This window comes from Struthio camelus, chromosome 19, assembly GCF_040807025.1.
Source record: "Struthio camelus isolate bStrCam1 chromosome 19, bStrCam1.hap1, whole genome shotgun sequence".
Lineage (NCBI taxonomy): Eukaryota > Metazoa > Chordata > Aves > Struthioniformes > Struthionidae > Struthio > Struthio camelus.
This window is the reverse complement of record NC_090960.1, coordinates 1,001,582-1,028,684: the sequence shown is the minus strand read 5'-3', so window position 1 is coordinate 1,028,684 and position 27,103 is coordinate 1,001,582. Positions and strand designations below refer to the sequence as shown.

Here is a 27,103-nt window from a genome sequence, read left to right as displayed (position 1 = left end):
CTGGCAGCCTGGAAAACTCCAGCCCTAGCAGGGTTAAAGGCTGGAGTCGAGACTCTCCTGCCCTGGTGAGAAAAATGCATTTATCTTCTAGAGACTGCAAGCGCCAACGAGAATTGCTGAGACCCTCAGCCTGGATGGCATTGGGGATGCGGAGCTCACTGTGATCCAGCACAACGGTGTGATTATTCCCTGCCTGTCACACACAGCAGTGGGACAGCACCAGCACTGGAGCCAGGACAGGGAACTGGCACGGGAGATCTTCCCCCACCTCAGGGCAGCTCGTATTTCCTTCCAGCCTGCAATGACACTTGCTGCCTTAGGGATCCCAGCAACTGGCTCCCACTCGTCATGATGGAGCAGCACTGGGGCAGGCTCAGAGACCGTATGGCATGGGGGAACCAGGCTCAGGACAAGGCATGGCCACGACAGCCCTATAAGATTTTGATCCCATGGAGCCAGTGGTGTCCCAACCAAGGAGAGGGCTGGGCCAAAGGGTAGTACCAATTTTAGGGCAGCCAATACATGGTTTGGGGCTGGGAAGGCCCACACTTCTCTCCACCAGGGAGCATCACAAACATCACACCTCCTCAGGCTGCAGGAATCCCAATGCTGCTCAGAGCAAACCAAGCCCAATGGGACAGACCAACTGACTCTTTATTCACAGTACTTCCATCCCCCCAAACACCCGTGTGCAGATGTTCCCTTAGCCCTTGCTGGAGATGCAGCAAGCAAAGGAAGCATCACAGAGCGCCCCAGGGCATCCTGGTCATCGAAGCACGAGCCCTCACCAGCACTGGTGGCTGAAGGCTCTACAGCTCCCAAATGGCAGTTTCCCCAGGGCTCACCTCCCATGCCCAGCAACGCTCTGAGCTTGCCTCAGACGCTAAACACGTAGTCCAGCGTGCAAAAGGGGCTCAGCCTCTCACCTGTATCTGTTCTGAAGACGCAGCTGGGAGATTCCCTTTAGTCCTCTGACAGGTTAACAACTTTGACACATTAACAGGTTTATTGTCTCAGCAGGCACTTGGATTTTTTTCCTATTTGGAAGTAATCAGGGTTCCCCATCCCCTGGGGTTCTGCAAGCCCTCAGATGCACGTCTGGTAGAGAGCCCAGGCATTTCAAATCTATCTCATTTTAGCAAGAAACAAAGACAAGAGCCAGGCTTTGTGGGCAAGAGGGATCCAGTTCTGCTTTTAAAAAGAAATGGCCAGATTCAGCCTAAGGGAGCGACCATATCATAACACTCCACCGTGCTGCATACAGTGGAGATGTGCTGCATACAGAGGCAGGCAGGCAGGCAGCCTCAGGACCAAGTGATCGCAAACTGCTCCCACATTGGCAGCGACACGGGGATAGTCAGCACCTGAGGAGGCAAAGGAAAGAATCAGCCTCACTGAGAAACAGGGGGGACAGAGCTGAGCTTGCTGGGGGACCTGCACCCCTTAGCCACTGGCTTTCCTGGGGCAGCCACACAGCTCCGCACCTCTCCTGCAGAGCCTCTTCCTGCTGGTAACTGCTCTGGGCTGGTCTCATAAACCCCTCCGAGAAGGATTTTCCATGGTAGACAGCCCCGGAGCAGCACTGTGTCACTTCTCCTCCACAGAGCTCAGGTGCTCTGGCCCCATCAGCACGCTTCCTCTCAGTCCTTCATCTACCAGCCCTCACCCCCTTGCACAGCCTAATCCAGTGCAGCCCCAGCCCCGGGTCAGGTGACTCAGCCCATGCTGGGCAATGTTTTGAAGCTGGGCTGGATCAGCCCTTTATTCCTCGACACAAAGCGACTCAAGTACCAGTTGCCAGGGCAAAACCCTTCTATCTCTTGGTTGTGCCACTGAGGTCCCTTCCCAGCTGCCTGCCCTGGCAGCCGGCTAGCAGTACTCCTCCCCGGGCAGCCCAGTGAAGTCACACCTTTCCCATGGGCTCAGAAGAAGCTATGAGGCCAAACACACTTGCCTGGGTGTCGCTGCGGTAGGAGAAGTCATCCACAAGAGCACCGTTGGCCAGGACTTGCTGGGGAGGGCTGGTGACCCCCAGCACAGTCACAGCCTTCAGTAGCAGCCCATCCACCTGGCTGTTTGCCCGCAAGAGCTCACTGAGCACGGCACCCTGCAGCGGCGAGAGGAGCCTGTTACTGAGCCCCGTGGCTACGTGCAGCCCTCTGGCACCCTCCTGTGCTCGGCTGTGCACAAACCCTGCTGAGCCTCCCTGTGAGGCAGAGAGGAACCAGGGTGGGAGCACGGCCTCGGCAGGCCTGCAGCACGGTGGGTCCCCCCGACGGGCACGGCTGCGTTCCTGAGCCTGCAGCCTGGCCCCAGAGCCCAGGACAGTGCTGCCATGGGGGCTGGCCTGGCTCTCCCAGAGGGAATGAGCAGGGCTGGGATCAGGGAGGGCCTGGACCACCTCATACGCATTCAGCACTTCCTGGAAGAGTGGCATGCTTCCAGTGGACACATCCTGGCCCAGGCTGCACCAGGCCAATGTTCTGCCTGTCTCCGTGGCACAGATAGTGCCAGCGGGATGGGGCAGGTGATCTGCAGTCACTAAAACCTAGTAGAGCCATTGGAGCAACAGGGATGAGCAACATGCGCTCCTGCATGGCACCTCTTCAAGGTGACCATTCTGACCTGTAGCCCTTGGGGCATCAGAAGAGAGCAGCCGCACCATTTTTCTGCTGCTAAGGGGGCTCTTTGGGAGTTACAGGCCCTGCAAGGGCTCTTTTGTTCTGTCAGAGCTGCGCTGTGTTGGTGCAAAGAGTGCTGTAACTCACACTAAGAGAATCACAGCCCACAGGGACTGCAGCTCCCTGCATGTCCTGCAAGGCCAGAGTTCAGCCCAGCAATTTTGGTGACAGCTACAGAATGTCTTTGCTGCACCACGGCACAGCACCCACCATGCATACCCAAGCCCCAGGGGGACCGGGACCTGCACGGAGCAGGAGATATCCTGTCAGAAGCCTCCTGCCGCCAGATTCTCTCTCCACACTCACATGCGTCGCCAGGAAGAGGATCTGTGTGTAATCCCCGTTCTCGAAGGTCTGTAAGCTCTCTCCATCATCCCAGAACAGGTCACCCCTGGCAAACCCGTCTGTCGTCAGTGCCACGATCAACGTCATCCCCTTCTTCCGGGACTCGACAGTACTGAACGCAGGCTCCTGGGGTTGTGGACAAGGGTGGAGGGGGTCAGACACAGTCCACACAGCAATAATCGCTTCGAGAGCTGACGATGCATGTTGGGACACCTTTTCCCCCAACCCTGGTTGAGAACTGAAGGCTCACAGCTTGTTCTGTAACGTCCAGTTTGCAGGCAACTGCTTCATGCGCTCTCTGCCCTACCCTCTTGGGGTTTTTGACAGCCATGATTGCAAAACGTCACCAGAGCTTCACTTTAGTAGAGGGAACTCACCTGCAGAGGCAGGATGTGCCCTGCTCGGACATGCACGTTAATCGTGTCCAGGGGAGCTGGTAAGAGGATCCACTGGCCTTTGCTGTGGATGGTCGAGTCCTAAACAGCAACAGAAAGAGGAAAGAATATATCTTAGGGGACAGCATGTCCGAGAAAGACCTCAGCCAGGCATCACAGCTCTCAGATTTCCATGAGTGAAGCCCCACAAGAGGTAAAAGATTTAAATAACCAACAGACTTTGGAAAATTTGGTCAGGGTCTGATGCCACAGATGTGATGGAAGAATGTATATATGGCCCAGAAGAGAAACCGCTGCTGCCCCAGAGCTCCTGCATCAGTGCTGTTCCCCAAGACCTTTGCAGCCCAGTGCTGCTGGGAGCAGAAGGATAAGGAAGCACTTACTCCAGCTAAGCTGTACCAGGTTCCTGCTGGGAAGTAGCCACTGACTTTGGTCTTTCCTGCCTCAAGCACTGGTGTGACAAGGAGCCCTGCACCCCACATGAGTTGGCGCTCCACAGTCCAGGTGTTGGGGTCTTTTGGGAACCTGGAGAAGGATCCACAAAGCAGGATTGTAATGCCAGGGCATTACCGTGCAAGAGATCCTGCGCTTATCGCCCACTGAGCCACTGCACAGACCCGCAGCTCCACACAGCCTGCAGAAGATCACACACATGGACACACCACCCTGCCCCATTCTGCCCCAGAGACGCTCCCCTTGCTCAGCCACCACTGCCCCTGGCCAGGGGCCCAACTGGGCACTCACTCAAGAAAGAGAGGCCGCGCCACTGTTTCCCCGGCAGAATGAGCTTTGTGGAAGAGGGTGTAGAGGTATGGTAACAGGGCATAGCGGAGGTAGAGGGCCTTCCTCATGGCATTCTGGGCGGCTGGGCTGAAGGCATACGGCTCCTGAGGCTGCAGGGAAGAAGCTGAAGTGAAACACTTGGACGGTACAGGCAGTACACAAGAGGAATGGTGAAACATGCCTTTTGGGTCATGAGGTGGACTTGCCCTGCACAGCAGGGCAGCAACAGCCCCAGGAAGACCCAGCTCTGCTCATATGCTGCATGCACAAGCCCAGCCCCAGGCAAGCATGGCCCTGCAGCACTCAAATCACATGCAAGGGCTGCTCTGACAAGTCAAACCCTGCCTGCTTTCATGTGCTCTTCTCCCAACACCAGCCACTGAACAGGACACAGACCCAGGAGCTATTCAGACAGGCTGGCCATCAGCCATGCACATCACCAATTCACTGACTCTTGCCCCTTCCACCAAACTGCCCCTCTGCCTTCCACAAGAGCCTCCAAGCAGCGTGAGCAGGAAGGACTTGGCTGGCTGAAACCCTCCTTGGCAAGGTGAGCACTCCCTGCCCAGTGACAGACGCCTGCCCATGCTCACCCGGTTGCTGTGATCATTGTGATTCCTCATGAAGGGGTAGAAGGCACCCAGCTGGGTCCAGCGCACGCACAGCTCCTCAGTCGTGTCACTTACAAAACCACAGATGTCTGCCCCAACCAATGGCACCCCAAAGAGATTGAAGAGCAGCACCTCTGCAGAGGGGACACAGACAGAATCAGGGCTCTTGCAGTGTCTGGGGCACGGAAACACGCTGCCACACCCCAGAGCCCGTCAGCATACAGGGCCAGGCTCCATCTCTGGCAGGAGCTCCCTCCCCAGGAAGCTGGAGTACACGGATACCACAGCACAGAGCTCAGGGACGTGGCAAGGACACTGGCAATGCTGGCAGATTTGAAAAAGCAGAAGGGGTTATCTCCCCCAGCAGGAGTCCCTGCAAGGGGTCAGGCCCATGGAAAGCAGGTGGGAACAGACCTCATCCCATGACATCGCAGGCTGTGAGGGTTGCTGGACCTAGAGCTGACTCCCAGGGAGACTGTGAGGAGGTGAAGAAGCCACGGAGAAGTCTCCCAGCTTCTAGGAAGGTATAGTTCTCCTCAGGGAGAAAACAGCAGAGGGATGCAGCCCCAGGAACCTACCTGGTATGGAGTAATACAGCTGCTCCCAGTTGCTCCAGACATCCCCTGTCCAGTGACCAGCATAGCGCCCGTGACCAGCAAATGTGGATCGCGAGATCACGAAGGGGCGCTTTCCCCGGATTCTCACCAGTGCACTGAGGGGATGATTCGGGTCAGTCTGGCCAGGAGAAGTCCCCGGACTGCAGCCAGCGCCCTGTGTGCCACCCTGCGCCAGTGACTCCTGGCAATGGTGCTAAGCTGACGTGAACCAAAGCAGACACCCACTGCTATCTCATATGTGGGGTAAATGATGCTGGGGCAGAGCCATATACATGAACCTCCAGCCTAGGAGATGGGAGTTGCCACTGCTGGCCATTCAGCCTGGGGAGCTGAGCTGAGCTCCCCACGTGTCTTTCTGGACCTCATCTTGAGTCAGCAGAGCTCCAAGAAGGCAGAGAGCAGCCCGTGGCCAGTGGATCCCACAAACAGCACAAGCCGGCCACACCTTCCTTCCATGACAGGAAAGCCCACGCCTGCACTTTTACCCCACACATGAGAGAGAGTTTTCCTCCAGGCCTGAAGGAGCATCAGTCAAGGGGGAGCAACAGTGTCTGGGAATGGGCAGCGTGAGGCACCAAGGCACAATGCTCCCCTTCTAGCACTGGCCATTCAGCCTGCACCAGTCCCAGGGCACATGGGGATGCTTCTGTCCACCTCTCAGGCCTGGGAACTTGGCAGAAGGGAAAAACCTACCATGTTATAAAACTCAAACCTTCACCTATTCTTTGAACCCTTTTCCCTGTGCCTAAACTGCCCACCCAGTAGTGCAGGGAGACGTGTTCAGCATCCCCTGCTCTCCTAAATGGTCAGGATGAGCAGAGGGGTGTCAGCTCCTTGAGGCTACTGGGACTGGATGAGCCAGGCTCCCATAGGAGGGGACACTCCCCGAAGGAGCTGCAGCAAGAGTTTCAGACTTACTTGTGGGAAGCAATGGCCTCTGTTAGCCCATACAGACTGTGGAGGTTGTAGTGAGATGACAAGTACTGCTGGCTAGAGGCACAAATGGTTCCTGCTCGAAGGCGTCCCCCAAACACACCTGCATAGAAGAGAAGACTGTGAGAGTGAGCTCAGGGCAGCTGTCACTCCAGCACTAGGCCTGCAAAGACCACTCTGCTGGGATGGGTTCAATGCCCACAGCCACCTTCCTCAGAGGTCAGGGCTGGCATAGGCTCATGGGGTACCAGAAGCAAAGGTTGCCTCACTCTCCTGTGGAAGGGCACAGTACCCCTTAAGAAAAGGGCTGCTTTTGCAATCATTGCATCTAATGCATCTGCTCTCCATCTGCAGAGAGCACTCACAGCAGTCGTGCAAGAGTGAGACCTCCCAGAGGACCAGAATCAGCATTTTGGTTCATTCACTACACTCAGCTCTGGTTCCCTGCCTGCTCTTCCACGTTCAAAGCCTGCACCTACAGGAGACACAAGCCTGGCAGCACTGAGAGATGGCTTGTGGCTGACCTCTCCCAGGGTCCCTGTGTGTTCTGGCACCAGAGAGCCTCACTCCCTTGCTCCTCCTGGTGCTCTCTTCTCCCCCAGAAAAGGGCCAGTCCCTGCTTTCCTCACCTGGTACATAGGGTGGGTCCTCCAGTTTGTTGCTTGGACAGCCGTCCTGAGAACCCTCCACAAAGTTTGATGGCTCGTTCATGTCCTAGAGAAAGAAGAGGTTTTTTGTTTCTGGACCAGGACGTAGCAGATGCGTAGAGAACGAGAGAGGGAAGTGCACCCAGCAGCTCTGCCAGGGCTCCTGGCACCCACTGAGCCTCAGGAGAGGGAAAAGCCACTCACAATCCACATGCCATCAAAGGGCACTTGGTCGTGGAACTCTTTCACCATGTCGTACCACCACTCATGTGTCTCTGGGTTGGTGAAGTCTGGGAAGGCTGTTGGGCCTGGCCACACCTGGAAGAGGAAGGAAGCAGCAATGGGCAAGGCCTGCCAACCCTATCCTCCCTGCATCCCATATGCCTATGTCTAAATTGCCTGCTTCTTCACCACAGCTGTCTCATGTGTGCTTTCCCCCATCACTCAGAGCTGCTGTGCTCAGCAGCTCTCCCAACTCCATCTCATCAGTGCTAGAGAGCCAGGAGAACATGGGGCTCTTAAGTCCCACAAGTTTTGTTAAATCCCAGCACATACCTTCCCAATCAGGGGCTGTCCAGTTGCATTTTGGATGAAAACCCCTCGCTTCAGTCCATCATCATAGGGTTTGTAGGTACCAGGAGGCCCAGAGCTGCTGATCCCTGGATCCTAACACAGCACAAAGTAGTGACTCCAACCGTGAGAATGGGGAACAGCTCTTTGCACTCCAAGCACATGAAAGAGAAGTACAAGGCTCCCATTTGCACTCTGCCCAGACTCCCAGCACAGTGTACAGGGTAGCATCCAGCCAATAGCTTCTGCAAGAAATTCTGCAAAACCCTTGGTGAACAAAGGGCAAAAAGCCTGAGGAAGCAGCACGTACTGGCACAGTGGTTGTTAAAGAAGAGATTGCTAAGGTTTTTACTCCTGTTGGAGCCTCAGGGGAAAGCTGAGGATCCAGGTGATGCACAGTTCATATGCAAATGCAGTAACAGTGATTTTCCAGACTGAGAGTGCGCTCCCTGCTTCAGACACACAAATTGCTTCCTGCAGCCTCCTGTTCCCAGTCTGTGACTGCTAACGCTGCTTTTAGACCTGGAATCTGACCAAGCCAAAGGCAGCTATTGCCAAACTCCCCCAGACACCTCAAGGACATTCAGTGGAAGGCAAGAGAACCTTCAGCCCAGCCAGCAGGGAGGGAAGGGGCTGGGATGTCAGGGACTCCAGGAACTACATGTTTGATCCACTGCAGAAGTTCTGCTGTTGTTCTCAGACAGCACTTACTCATTTGAGCATGTGGCAGGCTGGTGGGTAGCCAGATCAAGAGACCGCAGACAAATCCTGGCTTGTTACAGCTCTTTGGTTTCCCAGCCCTTCACACAACAGGCCAGAGCCCACCTGTGCAGGAGAAGTAGGGTGAAGCTGGAGGTGTCACTCACCACAATCATGATGTATCTCAGGCCGCTCTGGTGAAAGTCCCGCACCATGTCCGGATAGTCCTTGAAAGTTTTCTTGTTGAAGGTGAAATCTCTCTTGGCATCCATGTAATCCAAGTCATTCCACTGCACGTCCTGGGGAGACCAAGACTACTGTGTTACAGGAGGAGCGGGCCTTACCTGCAGACAGCCATACCCCACCAACCAAAGCAGGTAATTCCACCCCATCGATGCTCTCCAGTCAGCCTCTGCGTGGCTGATTTCAGAGAGAGGCTTCACTGGCTCCATGACTACTCATCCTGACTCCAGATGCTTCCCTGGAGAGCAGCCAAGACCTACCAAGGGGAATCGGGCTGCTGTCATGTTGATCACAACCTCCCGGGTAATAGCAGTGGAGGAGTAGCCCCAGCGGCAGAGGTGGAATCCCAGGCCCCAGTATGGGGGCATGAAGGGGTATCCTGGAAATCAGGAGGGAGGTAGTCAGCAAAAACCAGCAGAGGGACTGCAAAGCATTGAACCTGCCCTGCAGCTCTCTCTGCCACAGCCGCCCAGAGACACAGCAGCCAAGGCATCTCCCCTCCTGCAGCAGGAGGAAGGGGGCAGAGGGGTCTCAGAGAAGGATAACATTTGCCTTCTCCCTAGCAACCCCTGGGGACTGTGGTTATGACACGGGCAGTACATCTGGCAGGCCAAGGAAAGGAGTGACCCTTGAAGGGCTGCACAGAGGACAGGTACTGCCAGTTCACTCCCAACGACGGCTGGCCTCTGAGGCGCAGCTGACCCGGGAATGCTTGTGCCCCCTCCCAGCTCACGGGATCCACTAGTTCAGGCCCCTACCAACGACATCCAGGTACTGCCGCACGACGCTCTTGGGGTCCGGGCCCAGGAAGACATAGAAATCCAGAATCCCACCTGTCGTTCGCCAAGTCAAGGCTGGACTCGGCTGCAGCACCACATCTGAGGGGAAGCACCACAAGATCAGCAAGGTAAGAAGGAACACTCAGGCCATCCCTCCACCCCAGCAGTGGAGCTTTTGCAAGACTCACCCATGGCATTGCTGTTCAGCAGAAAGACTCCGTGGGCCAAGCCTCCATCCTCCATCACCAGGTAGAAGGGGTGGGAGCCGTAGAGATTGACCTGGGGCTGGAGCACAGCACAGCGCAATGCCAGTGATGCTCAGCAGAAGCAGCACAGCACCCACCTAATGCCTGCTGGCTATAACACACACACACCAGTCCCTAGTCTACTGCCAGAAATACCATGATGGCTTGGGATGCCAACCTAGGGCTTACCTGTCCAAATGCTGCCTGAATCAGCAGAGCTCTACCCCAAACAAAAACTGCAGACTATCGGCCCGGGTACCCTCACACTGGAAAAGGCAGTTCCTGAGCAGCAGAGCATGGAACCCAAGGGTGCCAAACCCCAGGTCTTGGGATAATGGTCCCAGAGGCCTGCCCTGGGCTGAGACTGACTGCTCTGCTGGCTCTGGGCAGGGACAGATCCTAAAGCTTAATAAACACATACGCATATTTTCCTAGCCTTGGACAAAAAGGAAGTAAAGAAACAGGAAGGGACTCAGGGGCCCTCCCCCCACATACAGTCATTTCCTTTTTTCCCTCAGCTTCGCTGCATACCACGGGTGCCATGTCCCGATTCCACAGGGTGATTTTGGTCCAGGCCGTGTCAAGGATGAGCGATGTCAGATGCTCTCCCAGCCCAGTAATGAAATGAGATGGCAAGGAAGTGGAGATCTGCAGGAACTGGTCTGCAAAGAACAGGGGCGCCACGGTCGTGTTCAACCTGCCAAAGAGAAACCGGGTCTCCCAGCAAACAGCCTTGGCCGTGCCAAGCATCGCGGGGAGGGAAGAGCCACTCAGCAGGAGAGCCAGCAGCTCTGGAAAGCAGCAAAAACGATCATAACCAGGTGCCTTAATCACGGCACAAAAACCAGGTTTCAGCTGAGCTCTAGGAGTACTGCTTCTCTTCTCAGTGAGGCACTGCAACGCTCAACTGCAGTTTTGGGTAGGAGCAAAGTCAAAAACTCACAGCCGCTGACTGCTGCCCCTGCTCCCAGCACACAGACCCAGGCATTGCTGGGGCCTGTGCCAGGCCCCGATTCCAGACAAAACCCCTTTGGAGCAGCTTCCCCAGGGCGCAGGAGCCAAGAGGTAGGCGGCTCGTGCTGGCCCGTTGCTGCAGGGGGCACAGGAAGCCCGGAGCAAACCGGAGTTGCTGAGACGGCGCCGCACGAAGCGCCCGACTGGGGGCCCTCGGGAAGGGGTGCTGTCACCAGGGCAGCGAGGAGAGCTTTGGGCAGCGGGCCGAGGCTCGGGCAGGGCGTCGGGAGGCCCGGCCGCAGCAGGGCACTTACAGGACCTTCCCCGTGGACTCCCTGTAGACGACGAGGCCGAAGGGATCCTCGTGGAACTGCAGCCCGTAGAGCGTGGAGGCAGCGCGGGCCCCCGCCGGCGGCGTGTCCAGAGGCACCTCGTAGCGCTGGCTGGCCGGGTCGCGGAGCTGCCGGGGCAGAGCGGGGTCAGTCAGGCCCAGGGGGGGCCGGGGGCCGGGGCCGGGGGGTCGGGGCGCACCGTGAAGCGCAGCCGGCTGCCGGTCTCCAGCGCCACGTCGAGCCGCAGGGTGCCCACGTCCCCGGGGAGGAAGCTGGCGGCGCAGCGGCGGAGCAGGGCCGCGTAGCCGCGGGCGGTGGCCGTCAGGTTCTCGGCCCGGTAGCTGCGGTAGCCGCGGGGGAAGAAGCACCAGGGCGGGCCGCTGCCGTCGGGGGGGCCGGGGCCGGCGGGCGCGTAGCAGCAGCCCCGCGCCTCGCAGCCCGCCCGCGCCAGCAGCCGCTCGGCGCCGCAGTCGAAGCGCTCGTCCGGGGGCACCTCGCAGCGGGCGGCCCCGGGGCTGCGCGCCGCGGCGGCGGCGGCCAGCGCCAGCAGCACGGCGGAGACGGCGGCCGGGGCCCGCGGCCCCGCCATGGCCCGCGCCGCCTCCCAGCAGCCGCGGCGGCGGCGGGCGGGGCGGGCCCGGCCGCGCACGTGATGCCGCCGAGCCCGGAGCCCGAGCTGCAAGGGGAGGCAGGAGAGGAAGAAATCCCGCCCCGCGTAGGTCTGGAAGGAAGATTTGCGCGTTATAAGTTTAAATATACTTTTTTTTTTTTTTTAAACTTACAAAGCCTGCAACATCTAGAAGAGCAAGGCGGGTTGGGTTACGCTCATTTGAGGAATTCTAACAGATGTTTTATTCAGATCTGGTTCCCACCGTCTCTCTGCTATGCTTCCTGTGGTCCTAGCTTGGACTCCAAACGCTGACTGAGCCACTGGAGAGCCCTTTGGTGCTGAGGATACTCTTTCTGCATCTGGTGGACTATGACACTAATGGTGTGAAGCCGGTCCTGCAATTTCTGGTGCTCCTTGCCCCAGGCTTCTTCAGTGCGGCACAGTGGAGTGTATTTCCCCTCCTTCACTGCCTGCAGGTGCTTCTGGCGCGTTTGATAGGCCACAATCTCCAGAAGATTCTAAAAGAAGCGACAAGGGAAAGTGCTTTGGCAGTAGACTGCATGCAGAAAGGAACTATAAGGAAACTGAAGATGCTTCAGGTCATGGAGGTACTGTAACCATCATATTTTGAAATTGAGTGGGTTCTTTAGAGGGATAGTGTCATGAAATCCCATTACAACAGCCAAACAGCATCCCTGGTTTGAGTGTTGTAGATATACAGTCACCTGTAGAATTCAATAAATCATGCATACAAGGCAAACCTTGCCAGGGCAGAGTTTTACCAACTTAAAATTTCATAGGAGGTCATTCAAGACCTTGAATTGGCTCTCCAATTTGCAGTGTCCTCACAGTAGCCAGCTGGCCTTCACAAAATAGAACCGTAACTTGAAATTTTCAAAGGTATAAAAGATGTCCTTCAGGCTGATGTTTCCAGCTGAATGCTTCCTCACTAAGAGTGTGAACATGGCATCAATTCAAGGCCGTTATGAGCTGTCAAAATAGTTCAAGTGCTCAGGCTTCGGGGACCTTCAGAGAGCAAGGGCCTTGAATGTTAAGCATGGAGTCTCAAGAAAAAGGTGTGAGGAATGTGAGTGGGCGAGGGGGGAAGTAAACATTCAGATAAAGTTGCTGTCAGTTCATCATTAATACAGAAAAGCATGAATTCTGCAAAGACAGCTGGTGTTAACTTGCCTGAAGTTCTCTTGTGTACTACTTATAGGCTAAATATAATCTAAGTATCTATTAATATTCTTTATTATTAAGCTATGCAGCAGTGCTTTGGGCTGAATACTCAAATCATTGGCAGTTCTTGGAAAAAGTCTAATGTGTTGCTAAAATTACGTGCTGAGCATGCCCAGTTCAGGGTGGTAATGAGACATGGAGATTAGGGGAGCCAGCAACAGAAACAAGTAGAAGGTGCTATTTGCTCGCGTGCTGCAAGGGAACAGCATGCTCACCCATCGTTTCTTGTCCTGAAGATATTCTATGTCTGAATCAAGGCCATCAGACTCAGCCTGCAGTGTGCAAACTTCCTGCTGCTTTTTCAAGCAGGCGGCACTAAGGGATGCTTGGGTGCTCTCCAGCTCCATGATAGTTTTGTTGCAGTCTTGAGCATTCTAGTAATTGGAAGAGAAGGAAATGGCAGATTCTTGTTCTTCAGTAGCCAGCTATCTTCTGATAACCTTTTTTTTTTTTTTTTTTAAATGAGTTTCTAAAGAATGTGCTCAGCATGCAAGGCTATACCTGCAAACATGCAGGTTCTGTGTATTGACATCCAGTGTGTCTGTGCTAAGTGTACATTGCTGTACTTGGCTTTACAGTGAGGTGAAGAGGAGCAGGTGTCTTGTAACTGATCATTCCCTGTGCTGGATCAGTTCCCTGATCTGGCTCACCAGACTGTCACACAAGAATCTGTGCCATCCCAAAGGAAGGCATGGAAGTGTATGGCAGAACCACAGCAGTCCCAATCCAAATGGGTTTAAATTGCTGGGGAAGTACACTTGCTAACACACACATGCATAAACTTTGTTCCCTTAGGGGCTCAGGCTAAGAAGGATAACTGAGAAAATAAGTAGTCTGGGGGAGCTCAAAAAGTCCTATTTAATCCTGAAACAGAGGCTATTTATTCAGGTACATGGCTAGCAATTCAGTCCTAAACAGAAAGCAAAGGATTTCGAAAGCTACATCCGGGATATCATAGGATCCTGGGGGCGTACATGAGTCTCATGATAAGAATTAGCTCCGTGTAGCTGTGTCCTTAGTACTTTCCATGCCACCAGGGGGAAATCTTGGCTCAAGAAAATACAGCACCACCCTTCCTCGTATACCCTGACAGCAGATCATGATGCAATGATGATAATGGAGAAACTCACCGTTTTCCTAATTACAAGGCAAACGCAGGCTAAGTGAATTCTTGCAGCTGTGCTTTACTTGCTCACCTTCTGCGTTTCACTAATCTTCTTTCTCAGCTCCTGTTTCTTGCGGTGAAAGTCACTCTTGGTGATGTGTTTCTTATCCGTTTTGTTCTGACCTTCTCCACGAATTGCTATGGTCTCTCTACGAGAGACAGATGCCTCCATATCACGAATCATTTTCTCCTGCTGCTTCATCAGCTGGCCATAACGGACCTGCCATTTGTCCATATAAGAAAAAGGCTGAAAATATCAAATGGTTACAAATGGTACCTAATTAAAGTCTTCCGTATAGCACATCCCATCAACATATACTAGGTGTATGAGCCTTGGCAAGTCAAATTTATTTTAAATCCAAACCTAGTTTGCGCAGCGTGGATCTGGAAGGCAGAGGACTAAATTAGTTACTGACTCTATAACAACTTGTCTAAAGTAATCTTCAGGAAGTTTCATTGGAACTCATTTGCAATACCAAAAGCAGAAAAGCAGAAGCATCTTGAGAATGAAAGGGAAGAGTTTCTTTGCCAGAAGATAGATGGCTTCTAACTAGTGATTAAGATGGTGTAGTGTTTAATAATCAATATTTCTTTGCATATAAATTGGAGTCACAGAATCAGGTAATAGACATATTTCAAAGAAATTTATTTCTTAGGTATGTCTAAATTTTGCTGTAGTCTATTATGCAGCTAGTACAAGGAACGCATAAAGTGCATTCATGTTGAACGTATTTAATTCAATCTAGCTGCAGGGTCATGAGATTTCCCTGAAACTGCTACAGCCTTGAAGAAGCTACTTCTCCAGCCTGTTTTTTTTTTTCCTGCCTTATGTTTCAGCAATTCCATTGAAGCTGAATAAGTTGCATGCTACTCCTCCTCTTCAGTCCTCTTTCCCAATGGCTTACACGCATCCTATGAATCTCTGTTCTCATGGCTCGAATTTCGCCTTGTCCTGTCTCAGAATCCACTGCTGAACGCATCTCTTTGGCCAGCTGGATCTTTTTCTCCCACAGCATGATTTGATGCCTTCAATGATAGAAAGGGAGAGGAGTGCCTTTGTAAACAATAGGGAAGATGTGCTGTTTGTTCATCGGTGGCACTACACTCCAGAATCTGAACACAAAGCTGAATGGTTCAGCAGAAACTAAGGTGTGCATATGAAACACGTCATAAAGCAGCAACATCCTCAGTGTGAAGTCAGACAGGAAGCTCTGCAATTTAGAAAGTGCATAGTGAGTGTAAAAACAAGCAAGCCCAGACCGACAGGGGGCTGATAGCCCCCAGTTAGTTGCCCAGGACAGCTCATTTGCTCCGAGTCACTGGCAGAGGAGATGCCATGCGCAGCCTTCCCATACAGATCTTGGCAACATCCAGCACAGATAAGCATGCTGGAATCATTAAAGCCAACATCCTCTCAGCTCTTGCTGGTTCCAGAGACAGCTAGAGGCCCCAGCTGCCCTGAAAAGAAATCAGAACAAGAAATCAGAAAATTGCAGATGCTTAATTGGGAGTGGAAGGGACAGGGAAAATACCACAAAATACAGTTACTGTGGCCTAGAAAAATTAGAACGTTGCTAAAGGAGCCTTCAGTTTCTGTATTTCAAAAATTTGCTAACTTTCAACTTCTCCAAGAAGTGCAGAAACACATTTGCTGCTGTGATTGCAAAAGGAAGGTAATATGGACCCAAAGACTGTGGCACAAAGCAAGAATCTCTCTGGTACCTACTCTGCTTCCACCAAGCTGTTCAGGAGTCTTTCCTTTTCCTCAGTCAATTGACTGTGCTTCTCCTGCATCTGAATGGATTCTTTTTCTGCTGCCTAGATTTGGGAAGCAAAAACCAACACAGTATTGTCAGATTGAGAAAGATGTACAGAATTGCTGTACGCCTCTAATGTTCATACCCTTTTCAGTTGCCAGCCTTTATACCCATACAAACAGTATACCTAACCCATTTCTACTGTGTAATTAGGGTCATCGTCCTTAAGCAAGAAACAAACTTGAACGCCCTGTCTATACATAACTATATAACCTCCCTCGGGTCATATTATTTTGCACCACAAAGGTGTTTTCTTCTGGGCCACCTGCTGCACAGAACTCTGGAAAGCCCAGTCAGACTGCAGGCTGGGAGGCTGCGACCCGGAGATGAAAAGCCAAGCCTCCATACCTTGAGGGAGCGTACAAACTCATTCTCTGTGATAATGTTTGCATATTGCAACTCCTCAAAGCTGTTGCTGTTCTTGTTGATCAACGTATTTAACTTTATCAAGTCGTTCGACATGTTCCTCATGTGATGTTCAATGTCTTTCTGCTCTTTTGTTTCCTGCTGAATTTCATCTACAGGTAGACAGAAGAAAGATTTAAAATTCCCTTGAGTGCTGGCCTGAGTACAGCCGAGGTGTGACAGATTGCAATTAGACCAGACAACACTGCATGTAGAGCCAGCTGTGTCCTATGTAGCCTGCCAAAACATCTTTCCATAAGCCCAAAAATCAAATAAAGATTTCTGAAATAGACTACTGTGAAAGAGAGTTGGTTTTGGCTGAGGAGAGTGCTGTTACCTACCAACTACTTGCAGACTTTATTTAGGAAGGGTAACACGTGAGATCGTCACTTAGGGTTTGACTGTGTGAGTTAGAGACAGCAAGATCAGATCGTTATAGGGAATAATAACATGCGAAATGGCAGAAAGTTCCTGGCTCTTAGCCCCAGAGTATACTTCTGGGACCATATGCATTATTGCTCACACATATATAGGAATATTGAAGGCATTCTTTGGGGAAGGGTCTAACATTACCTGTCTGTAAGCCTTTGCTGCTTTTTTTCTCCATTCATTGATAAACATTACACAGAAACGTTAGGGAATGACTTACTTTCAATGCGCACTTTCTTCTGCTGCATGATTGTGATCTGCTTCTTTAACATGTCCAACGAGGCTAGCTGCTCCTCCCGTCCATGGGTTAATTTGACTAGCTCTTTCTGCAGCTTGAGCCAGTACTTCTGCAGTGTCATCACCTCAGAATTACATTCTTCTATCTGCTTGGTCAGTCTGTTGATCTCAACTTCCAGTGGTCCCAACTCTTGCCCCTATAAGGGGTTAAGGTTTGGAATTAATCAGACAGAAGCCGCTGGAGCACTTATTTATAGAATCATTGCAGAAGGCCAGTCCAGCCAATAACATGCCCCTTAAATACTTTGACTATATTGTTGTTTTGTCATTTAGCTACTCTGCCTCAGTTTGCCATGAGTTGAATGGGAATAACAGAACTACCTGACCTCACAGGAATAAATGCAATATAAATCTGTAAGGTTCTCAGATTCTGTGGTGAGATGGCCACCTAAGCATTTACAATAGATATATCTGGACAGTCGAAAATTTGCAAAGTGTATGCGGTAGTACTCATTTGCAAGTAGGTATCCATAAAGCTCTTCCTGTTCATAGTGTTAGGGATAGATCTAGGTATCATCTGAATGGGGCCAACTATCCAGTAACTTAAATCACTCCCCACCCCTTACCTCCTCCCTTTGTCAATCTTTGCTGATCTTATAATGTCATCCTATTTCCTTCCAGAGTATGGATGTAATTCAACATTTTCATCAGGTGTAGACAACTCCCAGCAGAAAACTCCACTATGTACACCCTCATTTCACAATGATTCCCCATTGCTAGCTTCTCTTTACGTGCATTAAGAACTGCCTGACAACTGTTAATGTTTACACTACTTAGTGCAGTTTTAAAATCACAGTGCTGATGCCTGAAAAAGTTTTGAGCTATCCAAAACTTACAGTTACCTTCATCAAGGACATCTGTGGTCACCACAAAGGATAAAGTCAAATTTGGGACTGAAGTGTAAAATACATACCCCAAGCTGGGAAAGAATCATCTCCAACCTCTTGTTGCACAGGTTGATGACCCCTTGCTTGTTCTCAATCAGGAGATTGCGCTTTGTGATCTCGCTTTCACTACGGCTGATCAGGTCGTGGATATTTTTAATTTCCTTGTCCAGCTCAGAAAGTGTTTTCTGGAGAATCGCCAGCCTGCAGTTAGCATGTGTTGCATTCAGAGTTACCTGGGCCGTATCATTCTCAACTTTGGAAAAATGCAGCTCCTAGTAATATCACCAGATAGAAAACAAATTATTGTCACCAACAGCAATTCATTGATTTGTAATACCAAGTTAACAAAGGACAGGATCAGAGGATTTAGATTCTACGACAGGTCTGTGCTACAAACTGTAAGCAAGCTACATACCATCTCTGTACCTTTGTTTCTCCATCCATTGGCAGTAGAGAACAACATTTACCTCTCCCATAAGGCTGTTGAGAAGCATTAAGGAGCCTAAACATCCCAAAATCCTATAGAAGGCTGTGCTCATCACTTCTGGAATTATCTTCCCTGCCCAAATGTGTCTAGTTACCTGGCTAACAGTGGTAGGACACGTCCGTATTTTAACTTCTATGCCATACCTGGCAAACGCATCCCTGACCCAATTTCAACTGTGCTAGCTCCCCAGCCATGAAGAGCTGCTATGCTTACTGTTTGAGCGCAGTATGACTGCAACTAGACAACTTTCAAGACCCCATCTGCTACTTCTGCACAACTTGTACCACGCTGTGAGAGGTTATAATTTGTCTTTCCAAAGTCAATAGTCTCTGCACCATAGTCTACTGTGCAAGACAGATACTAATAGAAGTAAACGCAGAAGCTGATCTACTTGTTTGTATATTTGTTGGAAAGGGGGGCCTTTCTCACAGTGAAAGCCACCCTGGCAGCCTTCCAGTCACTTAAGATACGTACCTATTTTACAAAACCCTGTGCAGACTGAAGTTACCCACAGAAATACAGAGAGGTGTGAGCATGACGTGTTAGTACCAGCCCACACAACTCAGTATGATAAATACTATGCTGAATCATCTAATTTTTTCATCTATACCAGAAATACACTCCCGAAGAGAGCAACTTATCATGCCATAAAGAGCTGTGGGTTTGTTTTGACTGTTCCTTGGATTCGAATCCTTATTTAGAAACTGAGAGTATGCCCACATTGTGTTCTGTGATGCAGTACAGAGACATAAGTTAGTTTAAGGGGGAGTATAGAGGTATCGCGCATCAACCATCTTCCTCCAATAAGTAAGAACTTGTAATGCTTCACAGTAAACGCTCTCAGGATTCATCCTGCTGCCCCATTTTTTGTAAGTAAAGAAAGAATATTATGTTATATTTGTCACGACTTTTTGGCTAAACTATCACTTGCATATACCTCCTGCAGTAAGATCACTGGAAGAATTAACTGGAGTCACAAACCTAGAAGGCCTTTCATTTACAGGGCTGAAAATCAGAATCAGGACAATGAAAAAACACATTTGAGAAACACTGCTCTAGGCTGTGATTGTAGCCTATTTCCTTTCTTGACCCTCCCAAATGGAAAAGATACCATACCAGATCCATTTTTCTCTTACGAAGTTTTTCAGCCAGCTGTGAGAAGTACTTTGCTGCTTTGCTGGACATCATCTGATCCTGAAGTTTTGCCATGATCTCATTCTCCAGTTGCTCTTTGGCATCAGTTCCTTTCTCTATATCCTTACTGATGGATAGCAACTCGTTCGCACGAGCAGCTTGATCCTAAGAGGCAGAGAAGACAGAGACAGGATCACTAACACTGTTTGGGGACGGGGATTAAACAGCTATGTCCTATTTAAAAGGATTCTCCCTCCAAATGGCTTTTCTTACCATCTTTGTTCTACTGAGGGCCTGCTCTGTCTCATGGAGAATGCGAGTATAGGTGCTATATTCAACCTTCAAGGCCTCCTGCCTTGAAAGGCACTGGGCAATCATTTTCTTCGTCATATTAGCATCATTCTGAGAACGGCTCAGGATGGTGGCGAGCATCTCATTCTTCTCCTCCTCCTTCCTGATCGACTTTCTGCAGCCATGGATCTCTGTTTCTAGGGTACTGAGCTCACCTCTGTACTTGCTGAAGAGGCAAAGAGGATGGAAAATCATCACACAGATTGATTCATGTGCTGAACAGTCACATACAAATTCCTCTTTTCAAATATGCTGTTGCAGAAGCAAATAAATGAAGAGGAAGATCTTTAATAAAGATCAGTCTACTGTGACAGTGCAAAGTTATCAGAAGATAGATGGAGAGGCTAAGACGTAAAAGGAAATGTATGTAGGAAAACTAATTTCTTCTTTTGTTTTCACCTTACCCTTTCCTGTTTGGCCCGGGATGTCACCATATAAAAACATACTTTGTTCTTATAGACTCAGTCTAAGTTTTAAGACTCCAGACCAAATAAACATTCCCTTTAGTAAGGTTTTCCTGAAGATTTCTGAAGGAATCACAAAACCCTAACTGAAAGTGATAAATAAAACCTTCTTGGTGGCTTGCTTTTTGGACTGAGAGATGTTGCCGAGGTAGAAGGAACTTTGTGAAAGAATAAAATACGTGCAGAATAACCCTAGGTAGCTTTCAAAAAAAAAAAAAATCAGATTTCTGAGGGAGGGTTGTGTTGTGAGTGAAGAAAAAAAAGTAACAAAGAACCATGCTCCTTTCCCCTTAACCTGCTATGTGCTTCAGAGCAGCAGACTTATTCTGTCTGACATATTCTACATATACAGTAATAAGCTTGATAGAGGACATATTGCCCCTCTTAGAATCTCTCCCATCCAAATTACCTGAGGTCTTTCCTTGGACTGCTCTCAGATACTGTACCTCAGCAAGTCCTGCATGGCAGCATAGGCCTCATCTCTTTGCCTCATTCCAGCCAAACTACTATTCCAGTGGTTCATCAACCGCTTCTTCTCCATGTTAATAGCCTGTACCTCCATACTAGCCTGGGGAGGAGAGAATTTGTAGATAGACCGAATCTGTACTGGACTAAGAAACCAGAAAAAATGAGAAACAATGGCATACTTTTTTCTGTTTATAATATGCTGGGTAGGAACAGCTTCAGCTAAACCAGCTTTCCATTCTCAAGCTTTTCTGCTCTTTCTTTAGTTTTTTGTTTAATTCTTATTCTTCTACACACATTGGCATAAATCATACTACTCGTCCCCACTAAGAACTTCAAAGTGTTTGATGGCATAATTTATATCATTGCATTTTTTTGCCATGTTAAAGCTACAAACGAAAGTTCCAAAAACAACAGTAAACAGGGTATTTTCAGATGGTATTTCTGGTTAAAATCAGAGAGGAGGGAGGAGAGAAAGAAGGAAAGAAAAACAAACAAACAAGCCAAACCCTGTCTCTGGTCCTTGGTAGCAACTCATATTGCTATCTTTTGCCAAAAAGCATCACCCAAAATACCAAGTTACTGATATAAAACACGGAAGACTGTGCAAATTTAAATCATGATTGGCTTAGTGCATCTAGGACAGCATGATAATAGAGTTATGACAATATTATTTATGCTATGGTAGTTCTATGTCAAGCTAAATATCATTTCTGTGTGATACTGGTTATAATGATCCAATGATGCACAGAAAGAAAGTTGATAATATGCCAAAAATTATGTTAGCTAGAAGCTGGAGAGGAGGCAGAGTTCTCTTCTGCTAACTCACAATATCTGTCCAACCATACGTGTCTGGCTTATTGTCACACTAGAGCACAGAAAAGTGATAGGTCTCCAAGACAAAACGCTGAAAAGTGGGGGAGGAAGTGATTTACAGGCAATTCTTAAGGACAAAGGGAAACAAAACAAACCCCTCCATTCCTGCAAACAGGAAAGAACTATAGGACGCTGGAAATGACATGGCACTGTACATACCACGTGAGCATAAACCAAAGGGGTCACTCCCTCTAGAGTGCAATATTAACCAGAAGTGAAAAATAAAGTCACCTCCTACCTCGTTTACTGCTTGTCGAGTTATTTTTGTGTCCTCTGCCTGGGCCACAATCTGAGCTTCAAACAGAGCAACCTGTTCCTGTAGTTCATAGGCTTTTCTTGTTAAGCGGTCCACTAGAAGGTCCTAAAGAGTCAGAGCGAGGAGTCCAGCATGAGTACTACAAGCTCAATCTTAAAAAACTATACGCAACAAGAAGAATCATATACGCTAGAAGCAGGATTAAATCAGCAACTGGATTACATTTGGTTCCTACTAAACCTTTTCCATTTAAAGGAGAATGATTGTCCTGAATGCAGCAGTGACAGTTTTCAAGAGAATGTGACCTTCTTTGCTGGCTTGTATTTTTCCATTTACATTAGTAAATTAATATTTCAGATCTGAAGTAGCATTCATTTTTATCAGCATAGATTACACTATGCTACCTCTCTGGCAACTGGGAATCATAATAATTAATGTTTTTAAATGCATTGTTAAAAAAAAACATCTAAATCCACTCTATTGCAACTGTTTGAATATGATTCTGTATTAGCAGTAATTATAGAATATTTATGCTGTTGCAAAAACAAGCCATGAAGCCAGCAGAGGGAGCTACAGCACACATTGATGGACCGTAGCTCATTTTTTCAATTCATTCACCATTGTGAAACTAATTACGAGTCAGCATAATTCCCAAGGCTTGAATATACGATACTTCTTCCCTAAATCTCTTTCTGTCCCCCACCCACCCATGCTTTGCTTGCATGAAAAGTGATTTACTATTCTAAGGTTTGTCAAAAACTTTGTGCAGCATATCTTGCTAGTGGATATTTTTCTCATTTTAGAAAATCCAGTTGTTTCAATTATTTGGGAAAAAATCCCCACGCATCTTCCTTGAGTCAGTCACTATGGCTTTCCTTCTGACAGAGCAGCTTCTCCTCCAGGCCTCAGCTTTTTTTGTCAAACACATTTTCACTTGATACCTGTTTTTTCTTTTCCATCTCGGCCTGGACCTTCTCTGCTTCAGCCTTTTTTGTTGACTGTTTCATCAGCAAAATATTATGATGCATATCCTGGTCCATATTCTGCATGTAGAAGAGATTTAAGGCCAGGTTTTCCACCTGGGTCTGCATTGCAGAAACTAGGGAGGCAGGAGGAAAAGATATTTATAGAAAAGTGTTTTTGTAGGACACACTTTAAAAGAGATGAAGGAAGAAAATAAAGTAGTACACAAAGTAAAACCCCCACAAACACCAGGTAAATCAGATGGTCCTCCCTAAAGTAAGAATTGACATCAGCTTTGCGATACAGCTCCATAAGCAAAGCTAAAAATCATGGTAAATGATTCCTTGATTCCCACTACTCAGAATCCCAGGAAATCAAAGGAAGGGCCTCAGGAGCCCACAAACCCTTTCCTCTGCTCCAAAACAGAACTGTCTTTCTCAGACCATTAGATAATAAGGCTTCTCTATTTATTTTTTTAAATAACCTGTAAAAACTCTTCATGCAATCTATTTTAATGTTTAACTATCCTCGCCATTAGAACTGTTTTCCTGTTGCCTATCTAAATACCTGCACCACAGAAAGACTGAGTTAAGTTCATTTCTCTAACTGGAACAGGCTGCCACATGGATGATGTGATCCTCCTGGCTCCCCTTTAGTTAACAACCTACAATCTTTGTAACCTCAATATGCCCTTACAGAGACCACAGGCAAACATAACAGAGTAATGGGAAGTCAACTCTGCTGACTGCCAAGCCACAGAACAGCCTACCTGCCAGGAACCGTCTTAGTCCAAAAGACCTTCTTAGAGGAACAGAGTAGCAATGTGGTCTTAGAAACAGTAGAAATAACATGGCAACCAGGCACCTCCATGAAACTCTTTAATTAGCGCACACTAATTGTGTGTCACTCCTGACAGATTTTACTGTATTCTTCAATCCAATGCCTGACATATTCAAATCCATTCATCTACATGGGACTAGAGTCAGGAAATTACCCAGACTGCTTCAGTCACCTTTCTTGCGTTCGTCATCTGTGTTCTGACGTGTTTTCTTGTAAGTAAGCCTGAGGCCCTCCACTTCCTCTTCTAGCTGCTGACGCACTGTGGCTATTTGAGAATGGCGGTCACGGCTCTTCTCCAGTTCCATCTGTAGGTGGGCCAGCTGCTGCTGGACTCCATAAAGAATCACTCCAAGCTCTTCTCTCTGTACTTTGCTCTTCTTTGTGGCTGTCCTCTGCAAACACGAGAGGAAATCAGTTATCTCACCGCAGCTTGGACAGGGATGAGATGCTGTGGAAGTCAAAGAAAGAGTGCTCTACCAGCTCCTGAAGATCCAGGTTCACTTTTTCCATCTGCTTGGTAAGGTAATTCTTCAGGGCAGCCTGGAATCTTCTCATTAGAGGCTATAAAGAAGAATGATGTTGATAGTTATAACATACTCATGTAAATAAATTATGAAGTAACCTTAATACTACTCCTGCTATCAAATAAAACATTGTATTTTCTCCCGTGAAGACTTGGATTCCTATTTTAGCTATAATCAGTCTAGCAAGTGAGAAAAGTTATGTCGTGTGTATTTATTTACAGCAGAAAATGAATATTGAGAATGCTTGCAAGTTATAAATATATCAGAAGAGCTACATATGCGAATCCATCCACCTACCATTGTTGCAAGTACTTCTCTTTCAAGAAGACTAAAGCTTATCAGATTTGCCCGCTATGTTCCTCACTTCTCAACCTGCAACTCTGAGGTTAATACTGAGGGAGTAGACACATTATTCAGGAGCGAGTACTTTTGTAAAAGCTATTTTTAACCTACAGGTAAGACTCTGCTTATAATTTGTCTCCCAGGTTTTGTGTGGCTACCATTAAAAATGACAAGATGGCAAAAAGGAATGGCAAGGTTTGGGGACTCTTCTCACATGTTCTGGATCCAAGACAACCAGCTGTGTTTCTTCCGCTGTTTCCTTGCTTCTTCCACTTATTTCCATTTCCTCAGCTCCACGCTGTTGGTATTCCTGTTGCCATGTTCGACCACCATGCTCACTAGCACGCTGACTGGATTCCTCAAAGGCAGCCTCCGAATAGAGAGAAATGGGTTCTCCAATGTCATCTGCACTCCAAAACCAAAAGGGAGATGTCATAGAAAGGAAATTCTATGTATTAGAGGATGTGCCAAGATTAGCAGATGTCCTGCTGGAAGGAAATACACAACAAAGCCTCCTTTCCTTGGCAACTTAGATTGTCTCACAATGTTAGTAGCATTCAGTAAATCAGTCATAAAAATGCAGTGACCATAACAATGAGGAGGAAAGTTATAATGTAAGGAATTTAAAGGTTGGCTTTGAGCACTTCCAGAGGTCAATGGTAAGGCTTAGATTTTATAGTAATATGCCTCCACTGGATTCACAATGATCAGAAATGGAGAAAACTAGATACTTTCTTTGATAGGTGGTATCAAGTATTGTACTGTTAATAAGGAATTGACTGATACCTGATTCTGTGTGGCTGTCCATCTGCACTGACAATGCAGGTGTCTGCATGAGTGGTCCAGCAGATGTACGGGAAGAGTTTCCTCTGTCTATTATTGGCTGCTGCATGTCACCCAATTCAGGAGGGTGACTGTCAACTTCAACTTTGTCTGAGAAAGGCTTAGCAGATTTTTCCTGAAACATGAAATCCATCGTATGAAACAGCTCTTCACTCTGACTTTATTTGTCCTGTAAAACTCTGCTCGTTTTTGTCACCATGAGACAGGAATGATATAGACAAAGAATCAGCAAGTGTCAGCCTTGTTCTAAAATGACCCCACAGACATACCAGCAAGGCTGTGTAATTCCTGATGAGAGAAACCTTAGAAAGATATAGGTTAACAGAGGAACCTCTCCAATTTTGTCAGAGCTCTTGTATACTTCTTGCTTAACCAATTAGCTTCTCTCTATTCCAACTGAGACCATTTTTGTGTTTGCAGCAATAAAACTGCTTCTGCAACAGGAGAACTTAAAGTTATAAATACTGGTCGTGGATTTTGTGAATAAGATTTTATATATATATATATACATATATATATATACACGTATATAATTAGAGCATCTCACTTCTGCAGAAGCAATGGACAGCTCTGCAGCCCCAAAGGTGACTCTTTCTGCTGGGAGAAATGTCTCTTCTTGGTCCTTCAGAGGAACAGTCTCTTCTTCTTCACTGTCATTCCCGTTCTCTGGCTCTATTGTCTAGCATACAATAAAGGCAAAAAGCAGAACAAATAGATAGCATTATAACGGGTTGTGTACTCTATTTAATGTTATTGCTACAGTATTGTAACAATTACTTTTTGTCACAACGCACAAAGTAAATTTATTATGACCTCATTTGCAAAAAGGTGCCCCAGCTAACATTTACAATAGTAAAGGTCCTGACAAGAATTCTACGCACCACTTGTAATTTCACGTGATTCTAAGATTTTTTTTCAAACGCCCTTAGGGGTTTATTACAGAAAGTCTTACAGCTGGCACTCCATGCAACCAAAGTATTTTCTCCTACCTTTCTTTTTAAAGACACACTCTTTTATCTCATATCATCAGTGGCCAAACTCAAATATTGTACAGCACCAATGCGTCTTTGGAGGAAAAGCTGTTATTCCCAACAAATATCAGAAAAGAACCAGAGTATGTGCATCTATAAAATGGGAATAACTTCCTTCTTAAAACATCTACATCAGAAACGTGCTATGTAAGAGCTGAGTGAAAAAGACACCCTACAAGAGTCTGCTGAGAACTTGGACTGTAACTAAGTTCACTTTCTAGTGGCCTCCTTTTTTTATACTCAGCATAAGACTGCAATAGTTGCTTGCTTGTTTTGTTTCTTCAGTTTAAACTGCTTCCACCAGGACATTGATTTGTAATGACCGTGCTGGAACGCGTTGCCCTAGGGACATTTTAAAGAAAGTCACCTCCACAGTAAAACGCGATGGGCCTTCGACGACATCCCGCTCGTCAGAGCTGCCTTCCAACCGCGACCCCTCTGCTGCACCGTCAGGGGCCTCCTCGGGGCGGCTCTCCCTCTGCAATCAGAGCATACCGCAGGAGAGGGATGGCTCCCCGCGCGAGGCGCGCAGGCCGCGCCCGGAGCGGCTCGGGGTCCCCCCTCCGGGGACCGCGGCCCCCCTGCGGGAAGCGGCAGCAGGAGCAGCCGGCGGAGAGGGAGGCCCGGGCCGGGCCCGGCGCGGAGCCCGCGGCGGCCGGCACTCACCCGCTGCGCCATCTTCCCGTTGCCAGGCAACGCTGTCAACACCTGGTCACGTGGGGGGCTGCGGGCGGTACCACCTCAGCCCGCGGCGGGGGGGAGGGGGAGGAGAGGACCGCACCACCGCAGCCCGCGGCGGGGGGGGGGCACCGTCCCAGCGCGGCGGGGGCCGCACCAGTTA

The 27,103-nt window shown here is 48.8% G+C and overlaps 3 protein-coding genes across 5 annotated transcripts in view; 1 reads left to right on the top strand and 2 right to left on the bottom strand.

The window, feature by feature from the left end:
• Positions 1-987: 987 nt before the first annotated feature.
• On the bottom strand, positions 988-11,663 carry GAA (alpha glucosidase). Its single transcript, XM_068914191.1, is given in 21 exon segments — positions 988-1,364; positions 1,955-2,107; positions 2,988-3,152; positions 3,404-3,502; positions 3,805-3,946; positions 4,166-4,314; positions 4,798-4,949; positions 5,394-5,527; positions 6,351-6,468; positions 6,995-7,079; positions 7,217-7,330; positions 7,568-7,678; positions 8,449-8,580; positions 8,785-8,903; positions 9,283-9,402; positions 9,492-9,588; positions 10,080-10,245; positions 10,817-10,962; positions 11,034-11,400; positions 11,402-11,510; positions 11,660-11,663. Coding segments are annotated over 21 exon segments (2,742 nt in total). The 3' UTR covers positions 988-1,304.
• On the bottom strand, positions 11,577-27,058 carry CCDC40 (coiled-coil domain 40 molecular ruler complex subunit). Of its 3 annotated transcripts, XM_068913648.1 has the most exons (20): positions 26,929-27,058; positions 26,630-26,740; positions 25,779-25,910; positions 25,175-25,346; positions 24,603-24,793; positions 24,000-24,083; positions 23,695-23,914; positions 22,661-22,818; positions 21,702-21,824; positions 20,569-20,690; positions 19,581-19,824; positions 19,290-19,472; positions 17,713-17,958; positions 16,723-16,936; positions 16,017-16,186; positions 15,578-15,669; positions 14,757-14,877; positions 13,883-14,071; positions 12,902-13,060; positions 11,577-11,962 (listed from the first exon to the last, which is right to left on the bottom strand). In XM_068913648.1, the coding sequence occupies exons 1-20, from the start codon at positions 26,938-26,940 to the stop codon at positions 11,717-11,719; spliced, it is 3,189 nt and encodes a 1,062-aa protein (XP_068769749.1). In that variant the 5' UTR covers positions 26,941-27,058; the 3' UTR covers positions 11,577-11,716. The 3 variants fall into 3 exon arrangements, 2 of the variants coding, with proteins under 2 accessions (XP_068769749.1, XP_068769750.1); XM_068913649.1 differs by lacking the exon at positions 12,902-13,060; XR_011135491.1 differs by lacking the exon at positions 11,577-11,962 and having other exon boundaries at positions 12,932-13,060; positions 13,817-14,071.
• The window catches only part of TBC1D16 (TBC1 domain family member 16), a 49,623-nt gene continuing 34,444 nt past the window's right edge, over positions 11,925-27,103 (top strand). Inside the window, exon 1 of the mRNA XM_068913659.1 lies at positions 11,925-12,052. The gene's annotated coding sequence lies outside the window, so the exon portion shown is untranslated. The remainder of the gene's footprint in view (positions 12,053-27,103) is intronic.